Genomic DNA, 21471 nt, shown 5'->3' on the forward strand with positions numbered 1-21471 from the left:
CTTCAGGACCTGACTGGTGCCAAAGGGGAGAGAATTTGCTGGACTACAGGAGGTTAATATTGTCTACCAGCACAACCAATATTTCTGCTGCTTACTGAGCTCTTAGAAGACATTTGGCAGTATGTTACAGGTACATAACAGCACAGAACACTGAGAACCAAGGCTGGTGGCTATAAACAAACTTTGAGACCATGGGAAACTGGGACACAGCCATGATAAGTAGACATCTCATATCTAAAATCATGCTGGATTATGGATGTTGCCAGACTAGAAAGGTTCAACCTGTACCTGCTAATATAGTTCCACCATTTGCTATGGCAAGTTGGGGTGATGCTTTCCAATTCATTATGTCATTTATCCACATTGATTCTCAGCTCACAGTATGGTACCCACTTGCCCAGTTTATTTAGCTTCACATAGAGGCAAAGGGTTGACTTGGCCCTGTTTCTCAGGCCTTTTCTGGGAGGCCAGTCAGACTGGGAGAGAAATGGCCATGACCATCTGCCCCCAAGGACAGGCACTGCTCCCTGCTCTCTGATGCATTTATTCAGCCTCTGTGAAAGGCCCAGGATGCAGGAGAAGCAGGCCACTGCCTCACCTATTCTCCCCAGTTCCACTAGGGGGTGGGCACACCTGACTCACCTGCCCAAGGGGACTATCCAGGCAGAACACCCCCACTCCCCCTGCTAGGCTAGAACCAGGGGCATTTCCCTCCTGCTCAGATAGTGTGGAATGCTGCTCCATCATCCCCGCTGCCCCCAGATCGCCAGGAAGGAAAGGAAAGCCCCTAGGCTTACCTATGTCCTGGAGAATAAGGCACTCACAAGGGCAGGGCTTTAAATCCCCAGATATCCAGAGAGACAATGCATGGGGTATGCACCCTTCTAGAAACAGCATGGCCCATCCTGTGGGGTGGGGGGGGGGGGAGAGGCTGCAGAAAGGAGCCCTGCAAGACCCTTCTACAGCTGCAAGGAAGCAGCCAGTGCAGTCAGGGTGGTGGGGGATCACTAGCCATCAGTTGTTCTCTGGGGGATGCAGCCCTCCATCTCCAGTGCCTCAGGCCAGCCTTCATACTTGTTGGTGCTCTTGCTGTTCTTGGTGTGCTGCAGAAGGGAGAGTATGCATGAAGGGGGCTCCTGGCTTCTTTCCCCACACCCAAGCTGCAACCCCCACCACCAGGGTCTCCCCACTCCTTCACACCCAGTTCCAGGCCCCCAGCCTCTTCCCCCACAGATGTGATCCCACTGGCTCCCTGCTTCTCCACACCCAGCCCCAACCTCCAAGCCCCAGCTTCTCCCCTCCCACACAAACTGTGACCCCTCCACTCATAGACCACCCTGGATTCCACACACACACACATGCACGCACAGCTCCAGCTTCTCTACCACTGACCCAGAGTCCCGAGGCCCCAGCCTCTTCTCTGCTGTGCTCTACCCTCATGGGGCTGGCTGCAGGAGTGCTAGAACATGCTGACTGCCCCCAGGGAAGACAGTCAGGGCTCACCTGCTCAAAGGGGCTTTTGTCCTGTACCCCTTTGGCCCCCACAAAGAGCCAGCTGTCACGGAAGCTGAGGTCCTTGGCCACGCTGCTTCCCAGCTCGCTGAAAATCCTTCGTGTCTCCTCGTTCATCCTGGGGGCAGAGCCCAGCTCAGCAGGAGCACCAGGGCCCCCTGCCCTCAGCCAGTAAAGACCCCCACGATCCCTGGACAAGAGATGTCCCATAGCCTGCCCCCCTGAGACAATCAGGATCTGCCACCACTGGTTTCAGGGCTGCTAGGAGTTGGCACGTCCAGGAGGGGACAGGCCCCAGGCCCCATTCCCCCCACATTAGCCAGGCCCCATAGCAGACCAGTGAGAACCTGTGCCCTGTATCTGACACCCACTTGGTGGCTGGGTCGTCATATGAGGCCACAAACACTAAGGTCCCCTCATGCAGCGTCCGGATAAACTTCAGCAGCTCAGTGACATCTGGGACAAAAGATTCAAGTGTGAGCACAGGCATGGTCCCCAGGTCCTGCATCCTTCCCACCACCTCCATTCTTGCCACTCACCCAGGGCTCACAGCCTCAGCCTTCACCTATGGCCTCCAATGGGCCACCACAGGTCCCCCCAGCATCTCCCCAACATTCCTGCCTCTCACAGACACCTGCCCCATGGGCCCCCCCCACAGACTCCCCCATATACCTCAGCCCCCACAGCCTCCTGGCTATATTCCTGCCTCTCACCTAGACCTCTCCCACAAGGCCCCTGGGGATCCCCCTGGCACCTCAGCACCCTTACCTCCAGCCCACATGTCGAAGAACTTAGCATCAATGAGTTCCCCATTCACTCCTGGAACCAGAAATGAGAGAAGGTTAGAGCTGCAGGTGCTCCCTCCATTCCCCCACCCACCCCACCCCACACACACACACAAGCTCCCCTCAGCCCCCAAGCCCCCCACCACAGTCCAGCTGCAGCTTCCCATACCCAGCCTGCCTTGTCCCCCAGTCTCCCCAGAGCTCCCCTGCCTCAGCCCCCTCTGCAGCCTCAGAGCACCCTGGCTTGGGGGTGGTGGTCTTCAAGCGAGGATGGGCTGAGGGTCAGGACTCTGGGGCTCTCTCCCAGTTCCCCCTCCTGCCCAGCCCTGCACCCACACCCCTCCAGAACTCACCATTCACCAGGGCAATGTTCAGGCCCCGCCCAACATTGTTTTTCACACTGCTCATTAGCCTGCAATGAAAGTGAGGTGAAAACAGCCCCCACACCTCCCATGCCTGGGTTGCCTAACCTGCAAAGTGGGGACTGATGGTTAGGAGACCAGCTAGGAGCTACTATTCTTGTGTTCTCTCCTGGCTCTGGGAGGGGAGCAGGACTGGTGGGTTACAGTAGGGTAGAGGAGGCTGGGAGCCAGGACTGCTGCATTCTCTCCCACCTCTGGGAGCAGAGTGGGGGCTAGTAGCTAGAGCAGGGGCAGGGCTGGGAGGCCAGACTCCTGGGTTCTCCCTGGCTTGTGGAGGGAAATGGGGGCTAGTGTTAGAGCAGGAGGGAGCTGGGAGGCAGACACCTGGGCTCTCCCTCACCAGGTCTACCCCAGATTAGCAGGCCAGTCATAACCCCAACCGCCAAGGGCCCCCCACTCACATTTTATCCTCTAGGCAAATTTTTGGACCAATGACATTGGCAGCGCCGCTCACCAGCCGGAAGGCAAGGTGCAACTCAGGGCAAGGCTGTGGGAGCCCACACTTGTACCTCCTGGGCCGTGGCTCTGGGTGGGGTGAGAGGGAAGGGAGGGATGTGGAGAGATCACTAAGCACCCAGGTGGAACCCCCCATGGGATCCCCAGGCTCCACACCTCCAACCCAAGGCCAGGGTACCAGGACCCTATGATAGGGAGGGGGGTTCCCTGGCAGGAACGCTCTCCTCATCCTTTTCACAGGGAATCAGCTGTGAAAAGGGTTAGGGGTGTCTCTCATGCTGTGGGACTGGCACATCCCCACAGCAGAAACACCAGGATCCCACCCCATATCTAGGACTGAGCCCCCCCAGATCTTCATAGGGTCCCACACCTAGGACCCAGCCCCCTGCCAACACTATGCCCATGGGTCCCTGTCCCCAGCTTGAGACCCAGCCGCTCCACTCCTGCTGCCCTCCTCCACCCCCAGGCCAGAGACTCACTGTTGTGTCTGGTCCTGGCTCCAGCCCTGCCTGAGAGGGGGGCGTTCGAATGAGGGGGCAGGGCAGAACTGCCCCCGCCTGACACTGAGAGCAAGAAGAGAGGGGCTGGTGAGGGAAGAAGCACCTGAACCCTGCCCCTTCCACCCAGATTACTCTCAGCATGGGAAAAGCAGGGTATGGGGGAATCGCAGGAAAAAACATCCCCATAGCAGCTGCAGGAATCACTCACCTGCTGTAGGAGTGTTCTCAGGGTCTGTGGGGAGACAAAAAGTAGTGGTGACCCACAACACACCCTCTGTGACCTACATCAATGTGCTCAACACCACAGTGGGGCTGGGACTTGGTACTCTCCTTAGCCCCCAGCTTGCAAGGCAGCCAGGGGAAGGAGCAGGTGTCCAACCCAGGGGAAAAATCCACCCCCAGCAGGGTTCAGGGCATTGTATCATAGCACCATATGGGTATGGCCAGACCTTGTGCAAGGTAACTGGTATCCTTCTGATGGCGGGAAACACATCTCATAGAGCTCAAGGGACCTCCGGAGGTCACTGAGGCCAGTCCCCTGCCCTTTTGGCAGGACCAAGCACGGTCCCTTTTTTAAATCTATTTACCCCAGATCCCTAAATGGCCCCTCAAGGGCTGAGCTCACAACCCTGGGCTTAGCAGGCCAATGCTCAAACCACTGAGCTCTCCCTCCCCTCACTGCCGCCCCCGCCCCACACCCCCCGCAGGTGGGGATCCAGCCTTGCCCTCCCCATCCCTCCAGGAAGCACCCCTGTTCCTGCCATTCTAGAAGCCGGTCTGCCTGCCACGGGTGCCCGGTAACGTGGCGGCGGGGGTGGGGGTCGCGGTGCCCGGGGGGGGGAGCGGCCCAGCACTTACTACTGAGGAGCTGCTGGAGGCGAGAGAAACCGCTCTGGGTCCCCAGCAAGAGGCTGATGAGGATCCAGGTCAACCCAGCCGTGAGGACGATCACCACCATGCGCAGGGGGCCTGCCGGGGGGCGGACGGGGCTCAGAGCCAGGGCAGGAGGCACAGGAAGCGCCCCCCCGAGCTCGCCGCGCCCCCCTCCCACGCCCCCCCGGCCGCGTACCTGCCAGTCGCATGACCCACTCCAAGGGGGCCTGGGCGCTCCGCGGGGTCTTAGCCCGGAGGAGCCGGAACCACCAGGGCTGGAAGCGAAGATACGGGTCAGACTGAACCGACCCAAAGCCCCGGAGACCCACGCCCGGCCCGGCGCCCCCAGCAGCTCCGAAAGGCCCGAGCTCCACGCGCTGCTCCCTGGACGACTCCGGCTGTGACGGGCCGGGACTGAGCAAGGAGGAGCTGAGCGGGCCGCGTGCCCCGCCCTTCGGCCCCAGGCTCCAGGCCCCGCCCCTAGCGGGCTCGCAGGCCGCGGTCTCCCGCCTGTCCTCGTCCCCGGGCGGGCGCAGCCTTCCGCGCGGCAGCGCGCAGGGCAGGGCAGGCCAGGCCACGGCAGGGAGCGCTCCCTGTCTCCGAGCTGCAAGGACTCGAGCGGCCGTGGAGCCCATGCTCTGCCCTCCCGGAGGGCCCAGCACCGTCCCTGGCGGACGTCTGTGCTTGTGCTCCAGACCCCTGATGGGGAGATCACAACCCCGGGCTTCCCAGGACAGTGCGCAAACCACCGAGCTGCAGCACAGTCTGTCTAGAACCGGTTTCCATTATATGAGGGTTTCCAGCTGGGCTCAACAGCTCTCAGCCCCCCCCAGCTGTGAAAATTGTCCTGCTCTTAACTAGCATTACTTATTCTCTGCCATACAAAGCAATAAGGTGGGGGCATCTCCAGACACCCTGCCCCATTCCCAGGCATGGTCTGTATGCTCCTGTACCTCAGTGTCCCAGCTCCATGAGGCCAGGATGCCAGCAAGAGATACAGGAACCTCAGAGATGGAGCTGGCTGGTCCCATGCCCCTGCCAAATAGTGGCTGTGTGACAGTACCAGGCCAAGGAATCCAGCCCCATGCCGTGAAACAGGGTCCCCCCACCACACAAACAGCTCCTGTCCCAGCCACCTCACAGAGCTGGACCAGGAGACTGCTTGGCACACATTCACCTTTCTCACCCCCTCCTGTGAGCCACAGGTGTGTCCCTCCCCACTTGGGACTCTGCCAAGCCTTAGGCACAGTACTGGCTGGGGCAGGGAGTCCTGTGGATTTATGGTGAACAAGTTACACACCGCCTCCATGGAACACCCTGGGTAAGTGGGGAAGGAGGCGGGAACAATCAAGCGAGTTTCCTGGGTGAAGAGGAGAAAGTGAGCCAATCGGCCACTTCTCTAAGATGCTTGTACACACATGCCAGAAGCCTAGGGAACAAACAGGGAAGAATTAGAGGCTCTGGAACAGTCAAAGAAGTATGAGGTGGTTGGAATAACGGAGACTTGGTGGGATGATTCATGTAACTGGAGCACGGTCATGGAAGGTTATAAACTCTTTAGGAAGGACAGACGGGAGAAAGGGAGGACGAGTTGTGCTGTATGTGAGGGAGCAGTGTGATTGCTCAGAGCTCCGGTATAAGGAGGGAGAAAATCCAGTTGAGTGTCTTTGGGTTAAGCTTAGAGGGGGAAGTAAAAAAGGTAATGTTGTAGTTGGTGTCTGCTATAGACTGCCAGATCAGGGAGATGAGGACTTCTTCAGACAACTAAGAGAAGCTTCCAAATCACAGCTCCTGGTTCTCATGGGAGACTTTAATCATCCAGTATCGGAGCGGTAGCCGTGTTAGTCTGGATTTGTAACAGCAATGAAGGGTGCTGTGGCACCTTATAGACTAACAGAAAAGTTTTGAGCATGAAGTTTTGTGAGCACAGACTCACTTCATCAGATGCTGGTGACCAGCATCTGATTAAGTGAGTCTGTGCTCACGAAAGCTCATGCTCAAAATTTTTCTGTTAGTCTATAAGGTGCCACAGGACCCTTCATTGCTGTTTAATCATCCAGACGTTTGTTGGGAGACCAATACAGCAGCACACAGACAATCCAGGAAGTTTTTGGAGAATCTTGGGGATAACTTCTTCGTACCAGTGCTGAAGGAACCGACTGGGGCCATGCACTACTTGACCTGATGCTCACAAACAGGGAAGAACTAGTAGGAGAAACAGAAGTGGGTGGAAACCTGGGCTGCAGCAACCATGAGATCGTAGATTTCAGGATCCAGACAAAAGGAAGAAAGGTGAGCAGTAACATACAGACCCTTGATTTCAAAAGAGCAGACTTCAACTTCCTGAGAGAACTGATGAGCAGGATCCCTTGGGAAACAAAGATGAAGGGGAAAAGAGTTAAAGAGAACTGGCAGTATTTTAAAGTCTATCTGAAAGCACAGGAACAAAGCATCCCGCTGCATAGTAAGAAATACAAACATGGTAGGCAACCAGCTTGGCTTAACAGGGAAATCCTTAGTCAGCTTAAACTCAGAAAGGATGCGTACAAGAAATAGAAACGTGAACAGTTGACTAAGGAGGAGTATAAACATACAGCTGGAGAATGCCAGGGAGTAATCAGGAAAGCAAAAGCACAATTGGAAAAGCAGCTGGCAAGGGATGTGAAGAGTAACAAAAGGGTTTCTACAGGGATCTACCTGTAGAAACCATCCCTGATGCCACCACAGCCAATCTGGTGTCTGACCTCTGTAACTTTGTTCTCACATACAATCATTTCTGTTTTGGGGACAATTTATACCTCCAGATTAGTGGAACTGCTATGGGCACCCGCATGGCCCCACAATATGCTAATATATTTATGGCTGACCTGGAACAACAATTCCTCAGCTCTCATCCCCTATTACCACTCCTCTACTTAAGATACATTGATGACATCTTTATGATTTGGACCCATGGTACAGAGGCTCTAGAAGAATTCCACAGAGACTTTAACAATCTACACCCCACCATCAACTTATGCCTCGATTACAACATGCAAGAGATACATTTCCTGGACACTACAGTACTAATCAAGGATGGCCTGATCAGTACCACACTGTACCGAAAACCTACTGATCGCTATACTTATCTACACCCTTCTAGTTTCCATCCTGCACACATGACTAGATCCATTGTTTACAGTCAAGCTCTTAGGTACAATCGCATTTGCTCTGATCCAACTGACAGAGACCAAAAACTACAAGAACTTTACCAAATATTCATAAACCTGAATTACCCACCAGGAGAAGTAAAAAAACAAATCGACAGGGCCAGACGCATACCCAGAGACCAGCTACTCCAAGATCGGCCCAAAAAAGCCAAGAACAGAACACCACTGGTCATCTCCTACAGCCCCCAACTCAGACCACCGCAACAAATTATTAAAGACCTACAACCTATTCTTAATCAGGATGCCACACTCCAGAAGGCCCTAGGTGACATGCCTGTTCTCTCCTACAGACAACCTCCCAACCTCATGAGGATTCTTACTAACAGCCACAGTCTATACCCCAGGAACACCAGTCCTGGAACCTTTCCCTGCAACAAAGCCCGCTGCCAGCTTTGTCCACATATCTTCTCTGGAAATACCATCACTGGACCTAACCAGGTTATTCACAGAATCACGAGCACCTTCTCATGCTCCTCTACTAACATCATATATGCCATCATGTGCCAACAATGCCCAGATGCTTTGTATATTGGACAGACTTCTAACTCCCTTAGACAAAGGGTCAACGGGCACAAAACAGACATCAAAACACTCCAGATCCACAAACCAGTTGGTCAACATTTTAATGGAATGGGGCATTATGTCAATGACCTCAAGGTATGTGTGTTACTGAAGAGAAATTATCACACCATTTTAGAAAGAGAAGTGAACGAGCTGACATTTATATTCAAATTTGGCACATTAACACATGGTTTAAATCATGATGGGAACTTTCTGAGTCACTGTAGGGGCTTGTCTGCATACTTGGCTCAATCTAATTCTTGATCTTCCCCCCCACCCCTCCACTCTCTGATTTGCTCACCTTGATTATCTTTTTCTGATTTGTCCTCCTTGCTTACTGTTTTTGGTTCTCTGTGTCTTAAATATTGAGTCTGTTCTGGTCTGGCTATGGTCTGAAGAAGTGGGTCTGTCCCACGAAAGCTCACCTAATAAACTATTTTGCTAGTCTTTAAAGTGCTACTTGACTGCTTTTTGTTTTGATAGTGTATAGACTAGCACGGCTTACTCTCTGTTACTTTTCTACAGGGATGTTAGCAATAAGCAGGTTATCAGAGAAGGTGTGGGGCCGTTACTGGATGAGAGAGGTAACCTAGTGACAGACGATGTAGGAAAAGCTGAAGTACTCAATGCTTGTTTTGCCTCAGTCTTCACAGACAAAGTCAACTCCCACGCAACGGTCCTAGACAATGCAGTATGGGAAGGTGGAGGGCCACCATCTTTGGGGAAGGAACAAGTTCTGAGGCATCTAGAAAAAACTAGATGCACACAAATCCATGGGTCTGGATTTAATGCACCTGAGGGTACTGAGGGAATTGGCAGATGTCATTGCTGAACCTTTGGCCATTATCTTTGAAGACTCTTGGAGATCGGGGGAGATATCAGATGACTGGAAAAGGGCAAACGTAGCACCTTTAAAAAAGGACAATCCAGGGAACTATTGACTGGTCAGCCTTACCTCAATCCCTGGGAAAATAATGGAGGGGATCCTCTAGGAATCCATTTTGGAGCACTTGGAAGAGGGGAAATTGATCAAAAGTAGTCAACATGGATTCACCAGGGGCAAGTCCTGCCTGACCAATCTGATTAGCTTCTGTGATGAAGCTCTGTGGACATGGGGAAGTCAGTGGATGTGATATACCTTGACTTCAGCAAAGCTTTTGATATGGTCTCCCACAACATTCTTGTCCATAAATTAAGGAAATATGGATTGGATCCTTGGACTATAGATGGATAGAAAGCTGGCTTGACGGTCAGGCCCAACAGGTAGTAGTCAATGGCTCAATAACTGGATGGTGGTTAGTTTCAAGCGGAATGCCGCAAGGCTCGGTTCTCAGGTCGGTGTTGTTCAACCTCTTTATTAATGACCTGGATGAGGGACTGGACTGCGCCCTCAGCAAGTTTGCAAATGACATAAAACTAGGGGGAGAGGTAGGTATGTTGAAGGGTGGAGAGAGAATCCAGAGTGACCTGGATAAATTGGAGGATTGGGCCTAAAGAAATATGATGCAGTTCAACAAGGAGAAGTGTAAAGTCCAGCACCTGGGCCGGAAGAATCCCAAACATTGTTATAGGCTGGGGATTGACTGGCTCAGCAGCAGTACGATGGTAAGGGACCTCAGGGTTATGGTGGATGAAAGCTGGATATGAGTAAACAGTGTGCCCTTGTAGCCAAGAAGGCTAACAGCATACTAGGGTGCATTAGGAGGAGCATTTCAAGCAGATCTAGAGAAGTATTTATTCCTCTTTATTCAGCACTGGTGAGGCCACATCTGGAATATTGTGTCCAGTTTTGGCCCCCCCGTATAAAAAGGATGTGGATGTGCTGGAGCAGGTTCAGCGGAGGACAACAAAAATGATTAAGGGGCTGGAGCACAAGACCAATGAGGAGAGGCTGAGGGATTTGGGCTTGTTTAGTTTATACAAGAGAAGACTTAGAGGTGATTTAATAGCAGCCTTCAACTTCCTGAAGGGGAGCTCTAAAAAGGAGGGTGAGAAACTGTTCTCAGTGATGTCGGATGGCAGAACAAGGAACAATGGTCTGAAGTTGAAGAGGGGGAGGTATAGGTTAGATATTAGGAAAAACTACTTCACCGGGAGAGTGGTGAAGCACTGGAATGCGTTTCCTAGAGAGGTGGTGGATTCTCCATCCCTCGAGGTTTTTAAGTCCTGGCTTGACAAGGTCCTGGCTGGGATGACTTAGTGGGGATTGATCCTGCTTAAAGCAGGGGGCTGAACTAGATGACCTCCTGACGTACCTTCCAGCCCTAGGATTCTATGATTCTATGACACAATCCATGTTTCCAGGAGGTAATTTTGCCTGACTCCACTAGGGAAAACATCACAGCCATCTTCATCTTTCTTCACGCAAGGGTTCCTGCCATCTCTCTCTGCTCTGGGGGCTGGGGGGATAAAGTGGAGGCCTGAGAGCCAAGGATTCCTGGCTCTGGGAAGGGAGTGGGGTCCAGGACTCAGAATAGGGAGGACTTGGGGCCAGCACTCCTTGATTCTCTGCCCGCTGGGGAAGGGGTGAGTACAAGCATATCTCTTCTCTAGGCATGGGGGGTGGGGAGGCTGACAGCTCTGTGCTCTTCGTTTAGCCTTCTCAGAGCAGCTGTGTGCCCAGTAGAGGGTGCTGCAACACCTATGGCCCAAAGGTGCTGGACAAGTCCCTGAGCTCCTTCAAATCTTGCTGTCTTTGTCAGCCCCTATGTTATCCCATGGTGGGGTAGGGCTACCATATAAAAAAGAGGACACCCCTGAGAGGGAGTGTATCAGGATCAGCATCTACCACCTCATGTATTAATGTGTTACAGGACAACTACTACATTAATGCAAGGTGAGTGGGTCGATATGGATATAGATACACTCCTCTGCAGGGCCAGGGGGTCCTCTTTTTTGAAAAGTCAGATATGGTAACCGTAGGACTGGGGGTTCTGGGACTGTCAGCCCTGCCTCTCCTCTCCTTTGCTTGCCAGCTCCCACTCCCCTCTTAGAGCCCAGGTATCTTGGCTACGAGCTCCCCCTTCCCCCACTGGCTGCACCAACCCCGCATCACTGTGCATCAAGCAATTAGTGTGCTAAAAGCCCCATGGATCATAATTAACCTTTACAAGCTGGGGCCTATGCTTGCCACAACTCCCCTCCCAGAGCTGGGAAGAACCCAGGAGTTCTGGCCCCCAGCCCAGGCCCAATCAGACAGGGGCCAGGAGGACCATCTGGCCTTTGCCTCAAGCTCAAAGGGGGCCTTAAATTCAGACACTTGTTAATTTTTTGGCATTTGATAAGGTTCACAACTTGTTTTTATGCACATCCCTCACTAATTAGTGTATTTGCACAGAAAAAGGCTCTAGCCTATTAATATTCAAATATTCGCATATCTCACTCCTTTTTGGTGCCTTATTTTGGTTTCATGTGTCATCATTTTTTATTTTTATTATGGTGTGATGAAGTGGGGGATACCTGTGTGTGTGTGAGTGGCTCACAGAGGGTGTGGGGCTCCTGCTGAGGGTAACCTTGACGACCAGGTAACACCTTTGTACTGCAGACAAAGGAGGAGGTGGAGCCTGAGGGGTTTGAATTGGAACTGGGAGTTGGAAGCAGTTAGTCTGGGCTGAGGGAGAGAGAGACAAAGGAGGGGGCCAGGCCCCAGCTCTGGGGGCCCCTCGGGGCCTCCTCTCCCCAACATGGATGGGACTGGCTGTCTCTGCCTGCTGTACTGACTCCTCTGTACGATGCTGTGTCCTGTCGGCTAATAAACCCGCTGTTTTCCTGCTGAGTAAAAGACTCTCCTGCCTGCGGACAGGGTGCAGAGCTTTGGGGACCCCAGAACCCCATCACACTGGTGTCAGGAGTGGGATGTTCTGTACCCTGAGGATGGAGCATCCAGCAGTAAGTGACCGGGGCCCCGGAAGAAGTGGGGCCTGCGAGACCCAGGTGTGCTGACGGGCAGTGAGGTGCAGTTTCCCAAGGTGGAGGGGCCTGCGGCCGAACCCAAGCAACTGCGGTCGTGGTCCTTGAGAGGGGGTGTCACACCCGAGGAGGGGTCACTCCTGGGAATCTGTTGGAGTCGGTCCCAGAAGGTGGAGGGGCCGAGAGCCCAAACCCCAGCAACAAGTGACCCCTGAGGAGGCTGATATGCTGAATGAGTTTGTCCCGAGACAGGGTGCTCATGGTCCCTGAGAGCGGGTGTCACACTGAAGAAGGGGTTCCTCTGAGCGTCTGTTGGAGTCGGTCCCAGAGGGCAGAGGGGCCTACGGCCTAACCCCGGGGAGCTTGTGACCCGCAAGGAGCCTGGCACACTGAAGGGATTCTTCCAGGAATCGTGGGGTGCAGAGGGCATCAGCCTGAGAGCCTGCAACCACGCTCAGCAACTCCGCTGTGAAGTGGCAGCACCTGGAAACTGAATCAAGATTAAAGGAGCTGGACAAGGCAGCATGGATGTGCAGTGGCGGAGCTAAGGGTTAAGGAAAATCCTGCAGAGGTGAGCCCGAATCAGGGCAGGGAACCCTGGACTGCCTGGAGCTCTGAACCGAGTGGCCTGCCACAGCTCAAGGAGGGAAGGAGCGATTCCAACCCATCATCTACTAGTGGCCAAGACAGACCTGCGAAAAGTTTTCCAGGCCTGGGCCGAGGAAGGTGCCTGTGTGTCTGTGCAGGAAAGCAGCTGATCCACTGGGAATGGCAAGTTGTCTGTGAGAGAAGCTGCTTCACCTTCTGTGTGTGTGTGGAGACCAGCCGGGGGGCTGGGACAAAGGAGAGAGTGTCTCCCATTGTCTGTCTGTGTTGAACAGCAGCAGCAGCCTGGGGAGAGAGCAGAGCCTGCATTTGGAAAAGATGCCAATGAGGAAACTAGCCCATTGTCTGAGGAAGATTCCCCAGCCTGGGGTGGCTGGAGAAGGAACCACCAGAAAAGAGCATTCCAGGTGTGTCTCTGAATCCAGCCATGGGGGCTGGAGCAGAGGGAATGGCTCTGGGATGGGCAGTGGTGTCCCTGATAAGGACACTGGTCCTTGGTGCAAGAAAAGTGCTTCTGCTTCTGGGGAAGTGAATCCTTTGCCTGAGCCTGTGGGGGCTCAAGATGGAGCCAAGATCCCAGAGCTGGATCTGAGGGCAGCTGAAGCCCAGATGGGAAGTGGGCCTGCCTCTGTGTCTCTCAGGGGGGATGATGCTTTAACGTGGTCTAATCCAGTTAGTATCATCAGGGAATCCCAGAGACCAGACGATTCTGGTACTTGTTCTTTGCCTGATGCTGAGGTGTTACTGGGAGGGGGTGAGAGGACTCTGTCCTACCAGAGTCATCCTCTCGCCAGGACACAAGAACAGACAGGCAATGGAGTTACGCTAACTGATGAAGATAAAGGAGCTGGTAGCAGAAGGGAGGAAAGGGACCCTAACCGTCTGTCCGGTGGTACTGGCTGTCTGCCTGAAGGGGGATTACGTGGGAATCTGCCTGATGGGCCAGAAGTGATCCTGGGTTTAGGTGAAACCCAGGAGCTGGTTGTGGCTCAAGGGAGCAGTGCCCCTGTGGAGCCAGACAGGGGTAAGTTATTGTTTGGGGAAGCTCTTAAGGAAGAGAATTTCCCTGAAACTTTTCCTGACCCGTCTGTGGGGACTGCAGAAAATGGGAGTGAGGTGGAGGAGAGTGAACAGGAAAGGTGCTTGTCTGTAAGCACCAGAGCAACCCTTTGCCTGGGGAGAAGTTTGTTTCAGCTCCTGATGGCCAGGACCTGCCTGAGTGTGAAACCACTGGCTGTGCTCTGGAAGGGTCCAAAGCAGGCAGTGTAAAAGTTTCTCAGGAATTGGAAGTTGGTGCAAGTAAAGTGAAAACTATCAGGGAATGTGAGCAGCCCTGCGAGAACCAAATAAAACAGCTGCACAGTCAGTCTCTGTAGGATGCAGGAGAGGGCCAGCAATTCCCCATCTCCAGATGGTGGAAACACTTATATTCTTATACTGGACTCCACTTCTGATTCCATGGGGAGGCAGTAGTTGGAGGTGGAAGGACAAAGGAGCTTTGGGCCTGGTGGGCCAGTAAGGGATAAACAGGGATTCCTTCATGTGGATTCTGCGTCTGGGACTCACAAAACAACTCTCAGAAAGCAGTTTGGGTTGCAAATTTCCAGACTGGTGGGGGGGGGCCATCTCCCTGAGATCATCAATGGCCCAGCTCTTGTTAGAAGAGAGGGCACAGCCAGAGAGATCAAATTTCCACCCCAGGGGGCAAGAGAGAAGATTAGAACTTGATGGTGCTAAGAAAGGCCTCAGCCATTTATCCCCAAAATACCAGATTCTCAAGGAGGTTACACAAAAGTTGTGGTCTACCAAAGAGCAACGTAAATGTACAGTTGCAATGGGTTTGTTCTGTTACTCACGCTGACTGCTGTAACCAAGGGGTGCTGCTACCAAAAGCTGTAGAATTGTACCATGCACTGAATGTTTAAAAAGAGCCATGTGACATGATGACATTGATGTAGAAGCATAAATTGTATGCTAAAGGAGTCTGTAACTCTGAAATGTCACCATTGTTCCCTGTAACTAGTCTTGCAACCTCTGACATGAGAAGGAACATTCCAAACCTATTGTGTGGCATGGAAGGGGAAACTGAGGCACACAGCCATTGTGGTGGTCTGGCTAAATGCCAAGGATGGAAGCATTTGTACCTTCCGTTACTGGACTGTAACTGAATTCCAGACATTGGCTGGAGCAGCTGTATGGACTGGTGGTCAGATGGGGCAGGACCCAGACCACAAAAGACCTGTTTGATCTGTTGGTGCTGCAGCGAGACCAACCAACCCAAGGGAACTAAAGGAACTTGCCCGGCTGCATCACATGAAAAGGGCCAATACCAAGCTCCTGACTTGGAGCCTCCCCCAGCAGGACTATGATGTGGAGGTGGTGCACATCGAGGGGAGAACAGAGGGTACAGCCAATGCCCTGTCACAAGGGGAGAGCCCCGAACTTCCCCAGGTCACCAGTTGAGTGACCCCGCTCAGTTCGGTCTGGAAGGGGGGAGAGATGTGATGAAGTGGGGGATACCTGTGTGTGTGTGAGTGGCTCACAGAGGGTGTGGGGCTCCTGCTGAGGGTAACCTTGACAACCAGGTAACACCTTTGTTCTGCAGACAAAGGAGGAGGTGGAGCCTGAGGGGTTTGAATTGGAACTGGGAGTTGGAAGCAGTTAGTCTGGGCTGAGGGAGAGAGAGACAAAGGAGGGGGCCAGGCCCCAGCTCTGGGGGCCCCTCGGGGCCTCCTCTCCCCAACATGGATGGGACTGGCTGTCTCTGCCTGCTGTACTGACTCCTCTGTACGATGCTGTGTCCTGTCGGCTAATAAACCCGCTGCTTTCCTGCTGAGTAAAAGACTCTCCTGCCTGCGGACAGGGTGCAGAGCTTTGGGGACCCCAGAACCCCATCACATATGGCTAGAGGCCTCAAAAGCTGGAAGTGGCCTCGGCCTCTCTGACCTCTTAGAAGGCCTGCCTAGCCCATCCCCAGTGCTCCTCCCTAGCCCCCAAGGCTGAGCTGTTAGCTGGGGGCAATAGTAATGATGCTGGAACTGTTAGTAGGGATGGGTCCAGGCATGCGAGGGATTGAATAAATGGGGTCACACTGTGCCACACTGAGCTGGGAGCCCGGGGTGGGGCAGAGCTGCGCAGACAGCCCTTAGAGGAGAAGGACCCCAGCAACCCCATCCCCTGCCTCCCTGAGTCAGCCAGTCCCTGAACCAAAACTCCCTGCTTAGCTGCCTCGCTCCACCCCCTCAAACACATGTCCCCCCTGCAAGCCCAGCTCCCTCCCCTCCTTGGAGGGTTCTGGCACTGAGTCAAAGAGACCCTTGGCCCCAGTTCCTGGAATCCAGGGAGGGAGATGTTTGGCACTATCTGTCTGCCTACTCTGGCCCTGCTGAGCCCCACGCCAGCACGGCTCCTGCCCCCGAGGGTTGGTTCTGCCCCTAGTTTGGGAGAAGGGGCATAGGGTTTGAGACGGGAACCTGAAAAATGCCTTTACAAGGGTGTGGGAGGGAAGGTTGTCAAGTCCTTCAGGGGGCAAGTTCTGTATGGGGCCCACCAGCTGGATGGCTCTCTGCAGGGGGCCTGGGTGGTGCCCAGTGTCGGGGCAGACGTGTTCTCCTCAGCCATTCACTCAGTGTTAGCCCTCTGTCTCCCAGCCCTTCCCTTGCCCCCTGCTTTTCCCAGCCCCACATTGCTCTGTCCCCGTTACCCTGGGCCTGGGGTGCATGTGGTGCTCTGTGCAGCTGGCCTGTCACGTTCTGCTCTAGCAGCCACCCACACTGCACCTCAAACCCAAAACAAGGCCTGGCTGCTGGGCCCAGCCTCAGATGCCACTGAGCCTGCCTCAAAGCCAGCCATTTGCTGTGACTAGCACCAGGGCAGCTTGAGCAGGAGGGCTCCATGGTGGGGTCATGGGGGGGGCTGTCCCAGGGAAGGCAGGGCTGGACACTAGTGGGCACCATGGGGCACAGAGAGGGGCTGTGGGAGAGTGCTCCCCTATCACTTAGGGCTGGGCATCTGTGTGCTGTGGGGCAGGGTGTAGGGCTGGGCTGGGGGCATTCTCCCCAGCTGTTGGGGCTGGGATGTGATGGAGTGGGGAGGTTCATGTGTGAGACTCAGACTGGATGTTTGTGAGACAAGCAGAGCAGCTCTCAGAGGCTAAGGATGACCCTGGGGCTATAACCTAGGCTGGCAGGTAACACCTCTGCCCTGAGCAAAGAGGAGGAAGGAGCCGAGCTGGGTTTGATTCTGGGGGTGGCAGTTAGAAGCTGGAGGGGAGAGGGAGCTGGACGGCAGCCAGCCTGGCGAGGGGGGAAGCTACACCCCAGAGGGGCACCCCTCGGGCTCCTCTCCCCAGGACGGGTTGGAATGACTGCCTCTGACTGCTGCACTGACTCTTCTGTAAGAAACTGGGCCTCTGTCACCTAATAAACTTCCTGTTCTACCTGCTGAGTGAGAGTCACTCCTGCCTGCGCATGGGGTGCAGTGCATGGGGACCCCTGAACCCCATCACAGCATTATGGGGCGTCTTGCTCCAAACTGTAAACATGACTGGCCCTGCATAACAGGGACCTGTTAGGCTGCTGCAACTGCTGCTGACAGGTGGTAGGGCACAGTCCCAGGGGAGTCCTCTCCCACCATTGCCTCTGTCCGTTAACCTCCTATCAGCTTCCTGGCCAGAGAGCAGAAGAGTAATTAATAATCAACGGGCACAGATGGTGCTAGCCACAGAAAAAGCCCAGGGCCAGGCTAGCAGGAGCTGTGGGGAAGGCGTGAGGGGCACCAGCAGTGCTGGGGGCAGGTCCCATGGCTGGGCTGGCAGAGACTGCAGGTCAGGAGTAAGAGGCACTAGAGGGACTGTGGAGCAGGGCTGTCAGTCACTCATTCTGTGCACATGGTCTATACAAGCCACGAGGCCTCCGGAGGCCTTAATGCCTCACTTGCGGCCTCTGCAGGGCTGGAAATGCCCCCTCTGCCCAAATTGCAGCTGCTTGGAGAAAGCACTTACAGAACTGATCCTAGAGATACACCTATCATCTGGCTCCTGCAGTTGACAGAGCCCCTGCCTGTGCTGGATACCCCAGAAAGGAAGGGCCTCATATGCCATTCCTTGCTCCCGACCAGCAGCCCCCCTGCCTCACTGAGTGTGGTGTGCCAGGAATGCGGGGGTCGATTCAGCCCTGGAATCAGCACTGAACACCCCTATCACTGACTCATCCAGCTTCCAGCTAGTGTCCCCCCACCCCCTGCTTTCTGAGGCAGACATCACAGCAGGGCCAGACATGAACTCCAACTCCCTTCACACACCTGGTCTCAGATACTTGTACCACGATTCCCAGCACCCCATTCACAGCAGAGCCAAATCTTTACCCTGGGCCAGCCCACCTTGGCTACGTCTACACATGCCCCAAACTTCGAAATGGCCATGCAAATGGCCATTTCGAAGTTTACTAATGAAGCGCTGAAATGCATATTCAGCGCTTCATTAGCATGCGGGTGGCAGCGGTGCTTCGAAATTGATGCGCCTTGCCGCCGCGCGGCACGTCCAGACGGGGCTCCTTTTTGAAAGGGCCCCGCCTACTTCGAAGTCCCCTTATTCCCATGAGCTCATGGGAATAAGGGGACTTCGAAGTAGGTGGCATCCCTTCGAAAAGGAGCCCCGTCTGGATGCGCCGCGCAGCGGCGCGGCAAAGCACGTCAATTTCGAAGCGCCGCTGCCGCCCGCATGCTAATGAAGCGCTGAATATGCATTTCAGCGCTTCATTAGTAAACTTCGAAATGGCCATTTGCATGGCCATTTCGAAGTTTGGGGCACGTGTAGCCACGGCCCTACACTGGCATCCCGGCTCCAGCAACAGCCCCTGCAAGTGGCTCATCCTCAGAACCTGCCTTTTGCCCAACCTAGCAGTACGTTGTGGGAGAGGGATTACCTCCTGAGCCCTGAACCCATTCTGCCATCAGTGACTGCTGCTCCCCAGTACATCTCCTCACAGGCTAGGCAGGCATCACAGCTCAATCAGTCACACAGACGCCCAGAAACCAGGTGTTTGGAAACACAAAGCCCACACTTTTCCTCCAGGACTCAACACAGGGCCCAGTGTTATTGGGACACAACAAGCTCTCTCAGGGGCTGTGCCGGGCCCGTAGCAACAGGAACATGTCAAACTTTGTCAAGGGTCAGGGCAGGGCCTGTAGCAACAGGACATGCTGATCTCTGTCGGGGTCTTTAGTGATGGGGACATACCAATCACTGTCATGGGTCTGTGCAGGGAACCATAGCAACAGGTGCATGCTGCTTTCGGTCCAGGGTCTATGCAGGGCCCGTAGCGATGGGGACAAGCTGATCTCTGTCAGGTGCCTGTGCAGGGCCCCATAGCGACAGGGACACGCAGATCTCTGTTGGGGCCTGTGCAGGGCCCCATAGTGACAGGGACACACAGATCTCTGTCAGGGGTCTATGCAGGGAACCATAACAACAGGTACCTGCTGATTTCAGTCCAGGGTCTATGCAGGGCCCATAGCGACAGGGACACGCCGATCTCTGTCGGGGCCTGTGCAGAGCCCATAGTGATGGGGACATGCCGATCTCTGTCAGGGGTCGGTGCAGGACCTGTAGCATCAGGGACACACAGATCTTTGTCCAGGGTCATTGCAGGGCCCTCAGCGACGGGGACATGCTGATCTCTGTCCGGTGTCAGTGCAGGGCCCACAGCACCTGAGGCCATCCCAGGCTCCCACCCAACTGAGGACAAGGGAGTGGCTGAAGGGAACCAGACAATCTTTGGACCTTTAAAACCTGCTTGTCCAGCAAAGAGGGTCACAACCAGGTTCCTCATCCATGGGGCTGTGGTCGCTGGAAATTCAAAGGGAGCTAAGGCTACTGGAGTTGGACTATGCAACATACTAGCAGAAACATCTGGCGCATGACCTGGCCATGGCGGATTGTTCTCCATCCCAGACCAGCTCTCAGCTGGCGTCATGCAGGCGGTTATTGAGCATTGAATCCAGAACAGGACCTCTCCAGCTTGTCAGCCTGGCCTCCCTAGGACCGCACGGCTGAGTCTGCCCTGCAGCCAGGTGGGCTTTACCTGATCGCTGTCCTGCCCTGCCGCACAGCCTTGCTTCCACCTGATCTCCTCCTCCAGCAGCTCCACCCTCAGCCTTTGTCCTCCACCATGCCAGGGTTGCCTGGGCCCTTCTCTTCTCCACCTCTCCTCTCCTCTGGCCTTTGTTCCCCCTCTGGTTGGAAGCAGCTGGGCAGGTCCCCAGGGTCCTTGCTGCAGCATGTGTGACATGATTGGATTCTGGCATGAACATGCAGAGCAGTGTTGCAACCAGGTTTATGTTTGCACCAACTCTTGTGCACAGGAAGGTGTCTATTGAAAGCTGATGATTCACTGATTTTGTTTATGCTGCTTATTTTGTATTTGAAGTTATGCGTATTGGCTCTGTATTTACATTTCAGATGTTTGCGTCCGAGAGACCCCAAAAGGAGATTGGCAACCTATTGTAAAATGAAAGAAAACAGCAGAAACATAGCACTTCAAAGACTAAAAAATTATTTATTTGGTGATGAGTTTTCGTGGGACAGTCCGACCAAAGCTCATCACCGAATAAATAATTTTTTAGTCTTTAAAGGGCTACATTGCTGCTGTTTTGTTTTGTTGGAGAACAGACTAACATGGCTGCCTCTCTGTTACTAGTCAAGTGACGAGCAGAACAACGCTGACAAAACACTACAAGTGATGCCAATACACAGCAGAGCACCTTTGCTGTGAGCATGCAAACCAGCAGCCGGGCTGGCACGTGGCTGGACTGTTACACTGAATACGGAAGCCATTTTGTGTGTCTATTGTACCTTTTGGCCTCAAACAGTGTGCTGGGGGAGCAGGGGTGTGTGTGTGTGTGTGTGTGTGTGAGAGATGTGTCCAGTGAAAGCTGAGGGTGCCCTGCATCTGGGTATGGTACTAATATGTTTGTAGGTACAGTTACGGGTTTTAGCGCTGTAGTTGTATTAGCAATGTTTTAGTGGTAAGATTCACAATAGGAGCTGTAAACTCATCCCTAGCCAGGATAATGGGCTAAAGAAAGACTCAGATGTTGAATCCACATCTTAGAAATGTGGGACTTGTCAAGAGAACGCAGCCCACTGGTCAGAATTGAAATCAGATGCTCAGACACCCATTCCACCTGCCACATAAATGACTGGAGTGTGCTAGCAAAACTAGTGACCAATGGGATTTTGCTACAGTGGCTCGCCTGAGTCAGATGACATTGACCCTCGAGTGCCTGATGGGAAGATGAAAGAGCTTTTTCCTTCCACAGGGAAAAGCTATAAAAGGGGCTTAGCAGCAATCATCCTGGAAATGTCTTTTGTCTTGAGCAAGGGTATGCCTTTTTTTTTCTGGTCTTTGCTCACATCCCTGTTCAAAGGATCCATGGTGCCAGCATGCTGACGCCAGCTTGACCAGATCGCTAGTTTGCCAATAACTATATGTAACCTGGAATCTTACCCCTTCTTGGGGGTGGACTTTCAGAGACTTTCAAGAATCACCATAGACCATTGCTGGCCTGCATCAATAACTGTAATTTATGTACGTAAAATATCGTTTTAACAATTTTTCTCTTTAACCCTCTTTTTTCT

The 21471-nt window shown here is 53.8% G+C and overlaps 1 protein-coding gene across 4 annotated transcripts; it reads right to left on the reverse strand.

The window, feature by feature from the left end:
• Positions 1-381: 381 nt before the first annotated feature.
• On the reverse strand, positions 382-4974 carry FAM3A (FAM3 metabolism regulating signaling molecule A). Of its 4 annotated transcripts, XM_075016665.1 has the most exons (10): positions 4745-4974; positions 4534-4644; positions 3884-3907; positions 3655-3738; positions 3121-3244; positions 2651-2709; positions 2281-2331; positions 1884-1968; positions 1504-1630; positions 382-1103 (listed from the first exon to the last, which is right to left on the reverse strand). In XM_075016665.1, exons 1-10 carry the CDS (start codon positions 4755-4757, stop codon positions 1008-1010), a joined length of 774 nt encoding a protein of 257 aa, XP_074872766.1. In that variant the 5' UTR covers positions 4758-4974; the 3' UTR covers positions 382-1007. The 4 variants fall into 4 exon arrangements, with proteins under 4 accessions (XP_074872766.1, XP_074872768.1, XP_074872767.1 ...); XM_075016667.1 differs by lacking the exon at positions 4534-4644; XM_075016666.1 differs by lacking the exon at positions 3655-3738.
• Positions 4975-21471: the final 16497 nt, after the last annotated feature.

This window comes from Carettochelys insculpta, chromosome 22, assembly GCF_033958435.1.
Source record: "Carettochelys insculpta isolate YL-2023 chromosome 22, ASM3395843v1, whole genome shotgun sequence".
Taxonomy (NCBI): domain Eukaryota; kingdom Metazoa; phylum Chordata; order Testudines; family Carettochelyidae; genus Carettochelys; species Carettochelys insculpta.

What these genes read in the sequence shown, in the direction of transcription:
- FAM3A (XM_075016665.1), bottom strand. An exon ending in CCTCCAGCAGCTCCTCAGTA is followed by an intron (nt 3,908 to 4,533) that starts GTAAGTGCTGGG and finishes GTCTCCCCACAG; the next exon opens with ACCCTGAGAACACTCCTACA. An exon ending in TATGACGACCCAGCCACCAA is followed by an intron (nt 1,631 to 1,883) that starts GTGGGTGTCAGA and finishes CTCTGCCCCCAG; the next exon opens with GATGAACGAGGAGACACGAA.